Source organism: Pavona decussata, unplaced genomic scaffold, assembly GCF_977016875.1.
Source record: "Pavona decussata unplaced genomic scaffold, jaPavDecu1.1 SCAFFOLD_254, whole genome shotgun sequence".
NCBI classification, from domain to species: domain Eukaryota; kingdom Metazoa; phylum Cnidaria; class Anthozoa; order Scleractinia; family Agariciidae; genus Pavona; species Pavona decussata.
The window spans coordinates 650,335-663,096 of record NW_028145657.1 but is presented as its reverse complement, the minus strand read 5'-3'; the positions used below and the strand labels follow the sequence as shown (position 1 = coordinate 663,096).

General features: G+C 37.2%; 1 protein-coding gene across 1 annotated transcript; it reads left to right on the top strand.

The window, feature by feature from the left end:
* The first annotated feature begins 708 nt into the window (after positions 1-708).
* Positions 709-11,536, top strand: LOC146456437 (roundabout homolog 1-like). Its single transcript, XM_085092699.1, has 10 exons — positions 709-1,198; positions 2,163-2,438; positions 3,528-3,878; positions 4,385-4,533; positions 6,633-6,789; positions 7,414-7,496; positions 9,128-9,362; positions 9,804-9,924; positions 10,506-10,551; positions 11,007-11,536. The coding sequence occupies exons 1-10, from the start codon at positions 1,057-1,059 to the stop codon at positions 11,088-11,090; spliced, it is 1,644 nt and encodes a 547-aa protein (XP_084948825.1). The 5' UTR covers positions 709-1,056; the 3' UTR covers positions 11,091-11,536.
* Positions 11,537-12,762: the final 1,226 nt, after the last annotated feature.

Sequence of the window (12,762 nt, the reverse complement as noted above, 5' to 3'; positions counted from 1 at the left end):
TGTTAGCAAGCGATCTTTCGCAAACAAAATGGGCAAAATCAAAAGTTTTATTTTATTGTATATTTATAATATTGTACTGGAATAAAACATGAAGCAGATAAAGGACGATTCAGAACACAATTCGGATAATAATTTAATAATTTAGTTATTTTTACCAATTTATATAGCGCGTATTTACATGTGCTGATCAATAGCGTTTTTACAATCATATGTTTAAAAGAAAAACGAAAATACATTATCGTGAGAATAAAATAAACTAAGTTACAAACTATAAAAATACTTCTTAAAAAGATAGGTTTTAAGTCGAGATTTAAAACTGTTAAGTGATGTTGCTTGACGAAGCTCCAAAGGTAGCTCATTCCAGAGTTTCGGAGCTGCTGCTGAGAATGATCTTGCTCCCATGCGTTTACTGTAAGTGCCTCAAGTGGTTGAACACGCCCGGAGTATCTGGTTTTGCCTTCTTCATAAACCGTGTGGTGTTGAGTTAGTGCTCATTTATCTTTACTTTCCAAGATGTTTCTTAGAACATTAATACAGAGAATTAGAGGTCAAAAAACTCCATTACAAGTGAAGCTTCCTCACCCGCTCGAGGGACCTTTGTCTTATCCCGGCTTTATGACGTACGTTTCCCGCCATAGCATAATTATTAGCTCCCAGATTCCCCCCAGGACTTACCAACGAGGCTCAAGGCCAGTCAACTTGACAGCGGAAAATTCAAAATGGCGACCAAAGGTAAATATATCTTTCCGTGAGACATTTGCATAAAATTACTTGAATTTTTTCCGAAACCGAAAGGCAGCGACAGGAAAGAAACAATATTTGTAAGTCGACCTAGAAGATAACTCTAGGCAGCCCAAACATGGAAGGACGGGCTTATTTGATCATCAGCAAGAGGAAAATCATTTTTAAATTTCTCGTTTTTCTTCGCGCCATTTGCGTGAATTGAAGCGATCCGTGAGATCAGATGCAAATTTTTCCATTCAACTATGGCAACAGACTAGTTCTAAGAAATATTGCTACGCGTGAGGACGATGCTGCGCCCAGCCATGATCAAACATGGCGACTAATCAGGCAATCGTTTGGTTTGTACTGTGTTCGCTCTTCATTGTTCACCACTTCCAAATCGACGTTTGTCTTGGCCTGGATGTCCCAAGCGCTGAGGATTCGAGAAACGTTCATCAAAACAACTCTTTTGCAGGTATGTGACAGCTAAGTCTTGGTTTTCGACGATGTTCCACGGAGTGCTAGTTGCAATACTGACACGTTCATTTTATGATTTCTTTATCGAAAAATAAGGCATGCTTCTGATCTATTAAAAAGCTATGTTATTGTAACTACGTACTGATATGCACATAATTTATAAGTTTTTAAAAGCATAAGTACGTTGTAATAATTGATTCTCCCAAAAGTTAGGATCAACCGTGCGGTTACAATTTTAATTATTAAATATTACATGTATTGTTTATTTCCGCATGGTTTGGTTTTGCAGTGGTCGCGCTAACCGTATTTAGCAATCATGTGTCCACCAGTGAACATGATAGCCTGCATGCAGACATCTATTTTATTCGCTTCAACCTCAAAGAAGGAAAATTACTATTTTGATCTAAAAATAGAGCGAAAGGATAATGACGGGTAACTGTGCAAGACAAAAATGTAATGTCTTTCATTGCTTTGAAATCGAAATTGAACCAATTAAGGTCTTTTAATTACTGCAAAGACCGGTTATCAGTTAAGATACAGGGTACCGACACTGTAGTACTGTGTTTACAATGTTTTACGATGTTCTCTGGTGCCTCAATTTAGTCTTCTTAATGGGCCTACGCATAAGCGTCAGATTTTTAATTCATTGATTTAAGCATGGAACAAAGAACTGGCTATCATGCTGTAAGTGATTTTAACTCGCTGGATAAAACTATACGAGCCTCTGATAATGTAAATATTTTGAAGCGTCAGATTTTTAATTCATTGATTTAAGTTTTGTATTACACATAAGATACATTAGTTTTTAGTAGCATCTTTTAGCATTTTTATATTCATTGTAAATTTTTAATTTTTAATTTTCGAGGTCCTTTTTGTAAACCACTTTTTAGTGAAAAAGTTTCCTCATTAAAGATTGTCATTATCATTATTTATAATGTATCTGTTCCTTCACCCTCTTTTAGGACCAGTACATCTGAACACATCACGTGATGTGACAAGAAGAGTGGGTGAGCAGCTTACGTTAAACTGTACGATAATTGGAACAAAGAATTTATCCAACTATCAACTATCCTGGTATCATGGTACACAGAGACTTGCACACATGACCAAGAAGCTGAGCAATACGACAATACAACTAGTTATCGATCATGTTTCTTGGAATAACAATGGAACTTATGTCTGTCAAGGAACTGGGCTCAACAGTGTTCAAACCAAGGATGTCCTGGTGAGAGTTGGAGGTGAGTTGTCTTTACTATTTAACAATTAGATTATGAGCTCGAGATTTCTATCGCGTGATAGTTGATGAGGGCGAAGCCCGAATCAACTATCACGCATAGAAATCGAGAGCGAATAATCTAATTGTTTTAGTATAAATCTACTAGTCGTTCAAAACTAAACAAGTAAATTATCTATTTCCTCATCGCAGACACTTCGAAAACGCGAAGAAGCGGGCGCCATTTTGTTGAAAATCGCTACTCACTATCTATCACAGAATAGATAGCGAGTAGCGTAGCCAATCAGAGAACGGCATTCGTGATAGAACACTAGTAGATTTATACTAATAATAATTATTTTTCCTCTTGTGCATAGAGGGGCTAACATGCTTGCATTTTATTTATTGAATCACTTGTGTGGGCTGGGATAATGTTTTTAAAAACTCATTTATTTGATAATTCATGAAGAGAAAACAAAGAATTCAAAATCGCTGCTATGAAGGAGGTTTGGAAATGTCATTTTTGTTTGACCTTGGATTGCTTAACAATTAATATCTTTAATTAACTAGCCAAAAGAGCTAGTGAAAAAGCAAATCTTACCAGCTGAAACTGAATTTTTACCAGTCAGACAAGTCTATGGCTAGTTTAATTAGGTACTATTGGTCTCAAGCTGTCATGGTTGATTACAGTTTAAAGTATTGTGCCTGTATACACTGTACATGTACAGGTGTATGTCACCTTGTGCAGTTTGTGTTTATCACAAAATAATGTACACAACGAGTAAAGTCCTGAGCTTCAGTTACAGTGGTGAAGTCCTCTTGTGGAAAGATCTTCCCAGGCCCAGGAACTGATCGATCTATTGGGCAATTCAAATGACAGATGAACCGAATCACTGAAAATTCCACATTGCAATGGTGTAAAAAAAGTTTGTAAGCCTTCTTTCTTTCTTTTCTTTTCTTTTCTTCTTTTCTTTTTTTTTTTTTTTTTTTCATTTGATTTTCCATGTTGACATAAAGGTTAATATTATGACATTATTACCTGAGTATGGGTGTGCATGTATGGAACAGAGGGATGTCTAATCGTGATTTTTATTTTAAATATTTTTTTTTCTAGAAGTCCCCAGTTCTCCTCGAGATGTATGGACAAACAATGTTGAATTCAGAACACAAATTCACTGGACGGCTCCTAGTCAGCTTGGAGGCTTGCCGCTTAGTTATGTTGTCAAAGCACAGTGCAACAGTACATCTTATGATCCTCCTGTTCCCAAATGTGGATCACCTTTCTCTCTTTGTGAAAGTTTTCGCATTCTCCCTGTTCCAAATTCAGACACATTCAAGTGTAAAGTAATTTTACGTCTTTTCCAACATGTCATCTACAATGCTTATGTTGAAGCCTGGAATGACCTGGGATCAAGCAGAAGCGACAGTGTTGAATTCAGGGGCAACGGATTCAATCCATTCTTAAGTAAATACTTTTTTATTTAATTGACTGCAGTGGTGATTTGTTGTTATTGGGGAATTTTGGTCCTACAAGATTAATGTTTTTAGGAACCGTCTATGCTGACAACTTGTGTATAATTCATAACTCTCACAATTTGGCACAATTTTATTATTTAATTATTATTAGAAGTATTATGATTACTATTTTTGTTCTTATTATTATATTATAATTATTATTACATTAAATGTAATAAATGAACTGTATGAATTTGATCCAAAAATTTTTGGATCAAATTCATACAGTTCATTGTGTAGGTATTAGTAATCTCTGAATCTTTCCTTTAAAAATAATATTATGTTAAATACAATAATATCCGAATGCGTATTCATCAGCCAACTACCTAAGTTTAGTTTGTAGCCAAGGCTACAAATTAGTCCTACTTTGGCAACCAATAAAGCAATATAACATTTCCTTGTAATAAAAATGTTATGTAATAAAAATTAATGATAACCATATTTGTTTTTATTCAGCAACTCCAAAACCTCCCAGTGGTTTTTCTGCACGGGAAGTGATTCCAGCTGGTACAGTGAAACTCTCATGGGAGGATGCCCAGGAGTCTAGGCCCATTTTGGTTCAATATACCATTCTCTACCACAGGGATGGAGATAGACACAACAAGGTAAAGACATGAGACATGTCACTGCTATGTGGTGTCCTGATTCCAGAAACTCAAAAACATTTTGTGGTGCAATATTTTTTTATATTAAATTAGCACACCAACTGTACTAAAACTGTCAATGAGTGTCTTTGGCCACAGATCTGCTGGACAACTGGAATATACTACAACTTGAAAAAAACTTAGTAATGGGCTACAATGTAACATTTTTCAAGTTCTTACAGTTTTCTTTTTAACTTGAGAACAGATCTTGAACGAGTTGTCCCTTTTAAGGAAACCTCTCAAGCATGGCTTTAGATATTTTAGAAATAATTTAAATTAGTATAAACCACACAAGTGAATAGTACTTTTCGTGCGCGCTGATTGGCTAGCTCAGAGGTGATTAGCCAAGTACTATTCACCTCCGAGCAACCGAAGAGAAACAAGATGGCTTCCCGTTTCGCCACGGTCACTTGAGAGGAAAATAAAGTTTTGGAGCATGGTTTCCAAATCAAGACGAATTTCACACAACATTTAAAAAAATGACACCTTAGCAAACAAGTGTCTCAAAAAGTTTTAATTGTTCGCAAGAAAGCGAGACAGAACTTTCTACAACAAGAAATCGCTAACTGCGCGAGATTTTAAAAATTTACCACCATTTGTCGGTATACTGTCAAAAATAAAGGAATTTTGGCCTGCTAGTTATTCAGCTTGCGTGGTGTATACTAAAACAATTATTCACCTCAGTGTCGGTGAAAGTGGTGGATATTTACCGAGCCGTGAAGCGGCGGGGTAAATATCCACCACTATTCACCACCACTTCGGTGAATAATTGTTAAATATTGGTGGCGTAAAAAATTGATAGCCTGTGAACAAGCTCCCAAGTGGGATATAGGGCCAAAAGAAAAATGGGGAGCTGAGAAAGTGGAGCATGGTATGGGGGCTAGAAAGAAAGGGAGGGGGCCTGTGGACATTCTTTTAATGCTGTTATTGTGAGAGACCAGATTCTGGTATCATGATCTGATTGGTTAGATAGTCATAGATAATTGTTGATAGCTTTGCAAAGAATATTGACATGTTGAATTGTTTGAATGTCACACAGTGTTCTCTGGTATAAATATTGTGAAGCTTCTTTGGCCTCCAGTTTGGAGAGGCAGTCAATGGAACAAATCTTTTCCTCAGATCATTGGGCTTATAAAAGGGTTAAAGATTTTTCTACAATCTGTAGCTAAAATGCACGATGTTTTTGGGATTTTTTCTGACTGGTTTCGACAAGAGTTTGGTCTTCCAGTTGCTTCCTAGGGTGTTAAAAGAAATGTGGAACATTGAATGTTCTATTGTCGAATTGTCAATAATGAAGGACAAGTTTAACGAGCTATCTGAAACATTAGGCCTCAAAGCATTTGCAATAGGCGCTGGAAATGAAGAAGGCTTTGCCGAACATGGAACATCAGTCAGCGATCATACGGTCGGCAAATCTTTGTGTTTGTTGCCCAGGAGTAATGATTTACCTTGTTGACATTCTGTAATAATTACAGGTTAATTACAAGGGGGTGGAACGGCACCATCAAAAGAATGTCCACAGGTTTCCTCCCTTTCTTTCTCTCCCCCTCTCCGAGCTCGAATTTGTCTTTGACCTAAAAACCCCACTTGGGAGCCTGTTCACAGGTAAAAATTGATTGAATTATTTTGAGATAATTAGGATTTTTTGTAAGCTGTCCCAATGATAATATTTGTTCACAACAATAAACCCACTGGTGTAAATCTCACATATGCCATTATATTGTTATTTGCAATTTAACACAGAATACCTTGGTTGCAGAATAAAACCTGGGTTTCCCATTTGTTTTCTATGGCCCTTTACATTTGCTTAGCCAGAATGAGATGAAATTCCTTACGGTGCGAGGAAACAACACAATACGCAGTAGCAAGAACCAATCTGATAACTATACAATCATGTACATTTCACAATAATCTGAACCTTAATAATAATGTTTCTCTTCACATTGAAAGTCAACTTCTACTTGTACGAACCACATGGTCACCAGGGCAATTAGTTAAAATATTAATAATTAGTTTATTAATGAAGGTTGTCATCGATATCTTTGATTTTAAATTTGCAGACTTTGATTAAACATTCACCCCGAACAGATGCATTGATACGTAACCTTTCTGGATTTTACTACTTCTACTTATTGGTACAATATGGAATTACAAACATAAACGGCTATAGTGACTTTAGTGATGCTGCTGTGCGTACTCTACAGACAAAGGTGGCAGGTGAGAAGGTTAACCTTTTTTGACCGTTTAGTGTGAAGGCACCTTGAATCATATTGCAGTTATCTAAGATGATTAATTTCTACTGCTTAGTAGTCTGACAGATCTCAACGTTCGGTGCATTCTTCGTAGTGTTAATTTTGCTAAATTTAGTACCTATTTAACAATTTCATAAAAAAATAAAATGTCAACTTCTGCCATTCCATAGATACATGTACCACTGTTACGGTCATGGAACACTTTGCTGTCATGTTGTGAACTTATCTTCATTTTAAATAAAGTTACGGTGCATTTTCTACAATTGTACAACTCCCAATGTCAACATGTATATATATTCTCCTCACTGTAATAGTTGGGAGAATCAAAAAACAAGACACGTCATAAAAGATGTATTTTTCATTCAGTGACAGTGACATACATGTACTTGGACAAAGAAAATTGGGGTTCTCCCAACAGGAGTCGAACCTAATAACCTTAGTTATAAGCCTGGTGAATAAATAATGATACATGTACATGTATATAGTTGTATTTTTCAGTCAGTACCACAGGCAGACTCGGAAAAAAGAAAAAATCTGATTTCATGGTTTTATTTTTTTATATAATTATTAATTAATTTATTGCATTCAGCGCCAAGTCGTTCTCCAACTATCTTAAACTGCAGTGAGTGGAGCAGCCTTGGCAATTTTTCAGGACTGAAAGTCACATGGAAGGTAAGAAAAAAATATTAATGGTAACAAAAGTATTGAATTGGAAATACCCTGCATATTTTCTAGACAGGGAAAGCAAATAGCACTCTTGCTTTCCTTAGACAAAATCTACAGGTGAATGCCATTAAGATCAAGACCTTTGGCCTAGTTTGACCAGTACTGTTGGAATATGCAGCTACAGTCTGGGATCCTTACACAGATATAAACATCAGGAAAATTGAAATGGTACAGCGGCGAGCTGCCCAATTACAAACATATGGTAGGCGTCTAGTTTTACTACACCAGCTGGGATGGAATTCACTTCAAAGCAGAAGGAAAGTAATGAGACTCTGCATGTTGTATAAGTTGCACCATGGCCTAGTGGCAGCAGATGGAATGCCGCAGTTAATCCCAATGCGACAGGCCAGCAGGCATCTAAATTCAAATGCATACGAAGAACTAACTATCACAAGTACTTGTTTTTCCCACGCACAATAAGGGAATGGAACTCGTTACCTGAAGATATTGCCACCCTGCCAAACTTGGACTCTTTCAATAAAAGCACTAGTTTCATGACTGCATCCGTTTGTGTGTTTTACTTACCTATTTATATTGATTTATAAATTAACTTGTTTATCTATTTGTAATTTGCATGTTGTTAGCCAATTTATTTATTTATTTATTTACTTGTAACGAACCCTCACAAGAATCTTCATTTTTGAAGGAGGTGGGGTTTCTTGTAAGAAGACGAAAGACATTGTGGCCTAAAATAGTTCAGTTCTGTAGATTATGGATTGCAAAAAGTCACTTGTACAGCTGTAGGTAGTATTCATCTACAAGGTTGCAGTGTAATTTCTACAGTGGTAAAGAAAGGAAGAATCAAATCACTTGATGAAAAGCTCCAGCATTTCATCATCTTTCTATAAAGTTTTGTTTTAAGCTTTGTTGTCCCATAAGATGTCTAAGATGTCCCCCGAGATGACGATGTGTACATCTATCTCCTGAGAATGGAAGAACCAGATTATTACTTTGAAAAAAGAGAATTTTAAAAATAAACAGCATCATCCATAAATACTGTTTGATCTTTTAAGGTATGAATACTTTCTTCATTGTAGCTGCCAACCATGATAGCCAAATGCTAATGACAGCAAGTTTATTGGATGTAGACATGACTGTACAGTGTGTACTTTGTATAACTCAGTTTGTGGCAATAAAAAAACTCTGATTATGGGCAAGATTTCCGTTTTTATCTCAAAACGAAGCGCAAAGCAGTAGATGAAACATTGGAGCAATGTTTCCTGTTTTTTATTGATGGCCACATGCAAACCATCCAGTGAATCTGAGCTAAAACAACTAAAAGGAATCTAAAAATTACACTATAGACTGAGTCCTTCAATTTTAAGAACCACATAATAACATGACTCATGTAAGTTCTGTTCACTCCCTGAATTTTTTGTTTTATTATAGGATGTCAAAAAGTTATTGAATGTACGTTGGTCTATCTTACATGTGCTACGGGTAATTTTAATAATAATTATTACGATTACCCGTCGTACAATTGTAGTAGTACATTGCTCAAGCAATGATGTTTACCTTAAGTTTATAATGCGTTACTTAATAAATACATTGTGTATTTTGTCATTAATCATTCACAGATTCCTGCAGCTAAGTACCAAAATGGCCCCTTGAAGGAAGTGATCATCTTTTACCTCTGCCAGAGAGGGGTATACCAAATATCTGGGAATTTAACAGTTAGTAATGTAACAGCTCGGAGTACGACTATTCCTGGGTTGCAGTCATCAGACAGATGCTATGTGTGGATGAAAACATGTAACGGGCCACAATTCTGCAGTGGCATCAGCAACACCTGTAAAGTACCAAGCTTAAAAGGTACATTGCCCGTGATCAACAGTGTACTATATAGACCCAACAGTTAGGAGTTTATGAGACTAGGAGCAGTCCAATATTCTGCTCAGCAATAGGCAGATAAAAAGAAGAACCTGGTATTAGAGACGAAAATCACCTGTTGTGTAGAAATATCACGGAGGTGGAGGCACTGCATTCCTGACACCATTTGCTGGGTGGTGTACTGTGTTTTTCTTGCCTGACTGTCCTGGCAGAAAGAGAGACTTGCTTCAAGACATTGGCTAGCGTTATTCTTTGTGGAGTTGATTAATGCTTGACCTTTTGCCTTTTGTGAATTCTTTTTCCAGAAATGAAGACTAGAATTTCAGTGTTTCGAAACTATTGTTAGTTTGCAGTAACATTAGCAAGGACGTCATCCAGTTCGGCCAAATCTTATGTTGCTTCTTGTCATTCCTATACATTTAGATAACTATTCACCACCATCCGGTGGTTCGAAAGAGAGCATTCTAAAAACTGTGGCGATCGTGCTTGGAACGCTTGGTGGCCTGGCACTTGTTTTATTTATTCTGCTGTATGTCAGATCAAGGTAAGGCATTCAAAATGGGGGTTTAGGGTGAGGGAGGGGACGGTAAGGTAGGCAGGTGAAGGTTATGTTAGGTTGATACTTTAGGGTTGGTAGTGGGGAATCAAGTCACTTGAACGATGTAAAAAAGAGAAGAGAAAGTAAGTGCAAAGAGGTTAAATAGAGACCTTTAGATTCTAGTAGGAGTACGAGTACGACTACGAGTTTCTCCAATAAACAAAGAGCGCGCGCGTGAAGCAGTGTCATTTTGGCGGGAAAACGAGATAGCTGTCGTCATTTTACTACGAGTTTTTGTGAGAACATCGTAGTGGCGAAAACGAGTCCTCGAAACGTAGGTGATCTCGTCTTTCTGGAAACACAAAAGGACTTCACTATCATCATTCAAACCAACTGCGTCAAGTTCGTCGTTCGTAAAGAGTGAAATGAAACTTGCTGTGATATATCTGTTCTTAGTACTTCGCTAAAAACTCGAAGTCAAATCTCGTAGTCGTACTCGTACTCGTATTAGAATCTAAAGGTCTCTAATAACAACCACGTGGGAGACTACTAATAATTGTGTTTTAATTTGCTCGTTATGTGAACAGAAGACGAAGGAATGGAGACAGACAACAACCCTTAGCAGCAGTGCTGGTGAGATACTGGAAATCTAGCGCTTTACTTGTGTTCCAATGTGTAGCCTTCAAAACGAAACTATTTATATTCCCACCATTCTAAGAATATCTCCAATTCTTTTCCAATACAGCAGACTTCGGATATTTTCTGTTCAGATTACTATAGATGTTACTGTAGTGTTTTATGTATTGTCGTCTCGACTGCATTGTGTTTTCGATCAACTTGGTAGTTGATGGTTTAGTTTGCTTTCGTTTAGTTCATTTTAGTTTAGTTTAATTTAGTTTAGTCAGTTTGGTTTAGTTTCATTTAATTTCGTTTTCGTTTCGTTTAGTAGTTCATATTTTTAACCTGCAAAGCTCGCAATAAGAATAATAGACAACGGGCAAGTATTCTGTGGATAGATAGAGAACGCTTCTAAACCTCTCTATCTATTAAGCTTGTTATTTCTGTATTTTTTTTTTCTTCGTATACAGACAGACGTGTTCCCATCAAATTACGGTTATGACGAGACTGAGGAACAATCGGTGAGCCACGATTACGATGTAGTTGACGTGTAGATGACGAACGTCTGGCATTACAGCAAGCGGCGTCAATGATCAAAAGACGGAAGATCGGATGCGTCAGTTCAAGGAAGGCAGAAGTAGCTTTGTTGGCCATCGACAGTTTCCAGTTACAAGAGCTAACGAAAGGAGAATTTGCCTTGTCACCATCGAGACGTCAAAAGGTTCCATAGATGTTGCTGAGAAAGGCCTCTGGAAAAATCTGCAGGCTCAGTAGATTCTTGGAGACGGAATTCCGACCGAACAAGAAGTAGAAACTACACCTAGTCTAGAACTGTTTGAAACTATAGTTTTAGTGTTACAAAACTTGCCATCAAGCCTCTATTCTAAGGAGAGTGGTACACCGCCAGAATCTCATTACGGAGAGCGTCAAACTACAGCTGTACCATATGTACGTGCAAGTAGATTTATTTTTATATATTAAAGCTTTCCTGTGAAAATTACACAGTGTTTCCGAAGATTACTTGCATGTGTCCACCATTTGAGAGAGTCAGTAGTTCAGAAGGAAAGTCCAGTAGGCAGTTGTTTGTAATTGGTTTTTCGTAACCAATGTGTAGTGAGGAGAATCTCTGCGGGTATTAATTCATTGGCATCCATCGGTCTTGTCAGACTATGTAATTGTGCTCTGGAAGCATCTTTTACTGTGGCTGGAAAGGCCAATTCTTGAATGACAGTCCTTTTCACAGGTGGGGCAGATTAAGGTAGAGTCTTTATGTCCATATTGCTGTTTCTTCTTTCTTCTCCTTCTCTTCTCTTCTCTTCTGTATTAGATGTGAGTGGGTATTATTAACAAATAAATTTGCCCCAATAGGGGACAGCGATTTTCTTGTCAATGTACTAACAAAGCTCAGTGGTTGTGCATCCGAACTAATTAATAATCGGAAAGTCATGAATAGGTTCGACTCCTGTAGGCAGAACTTGCATTCCTTTTTCTGAGTATGCCTTATTTGCCACTGACTGAAAACAATACATCTGTCATTTGTTCATAACATCACATTTCTTTCAATATTTGAACACGTTTCGAGTTGGACAATAAATGATCAGTCAAGCTCATCCTTTGCCCCTTAAAATTTTTTCGTGAAACGGATGTACGATGAAAATAGATTCACGAAGAAGGAGTTCACTCTTGCGAAACTAATTTCCCTTTTTAATACGGAACTTTGAGGCATGTTGAAATATTGCGGTATGACGTTTAGATTTTAAAGGGAAGTTGGCCGCTGGTTTGTGGTAATATCTGTAAATATCTGGAAGTACCTTGATGTTGTTGGTATGCCCAATAAATGAGTACAGAACAATGATGCGTCTTTTAGTTAACGTATCTTTCATTTAATAATAGCACAGGGGGTATCCAGGCTCACGAGAAGACCGCTTCGTAGCGAACGGAATAGACTTTCTCGCTGGTTTGAGGCGTGAACGAAAAGTGACAAACAGTCATTTTAAACTTTAAACGTTTACATACCACATCAAATGTTGGTCATGTGTTTTCCTTAACTGCCCTGGAGCCTTTAAGCCGTACTCCAGTCAGTTTTTAATTTGTAGCCAGTTTAACATTCCAATTTCCCCATACTGTAATTATATCGATGGTTAGTTGACTGTCGGATAAATACCTCAAATAGTGAGTCTGGGTGACCTAAAAATCGTCGAGATATCAGCTCTTCAACAGTTACCA

Coding starts and splice junctions, on each gene's coding strand:
- LOC146456437 (XM_085092699.1), top strand. CDS start 1,057: ATGGCGACTAATCAGGCAATCGTTTGGTTTGTACTGTGTTCGCTCTTC. Junction 4,534..6,632: donor ATGGAGATAGACACAACAAG/GTAAAGACATGA, acceptor TTAAATTTGCAG/ACTTTGATTAAACATTCACC. Junction 6,790..7,413: donor TCTACAGACAAAGGTGGCAG/GTGAGAAGGTTA, acceptor TATTGCATTCAG/CGCCAAGTCGTTCTCCAACT.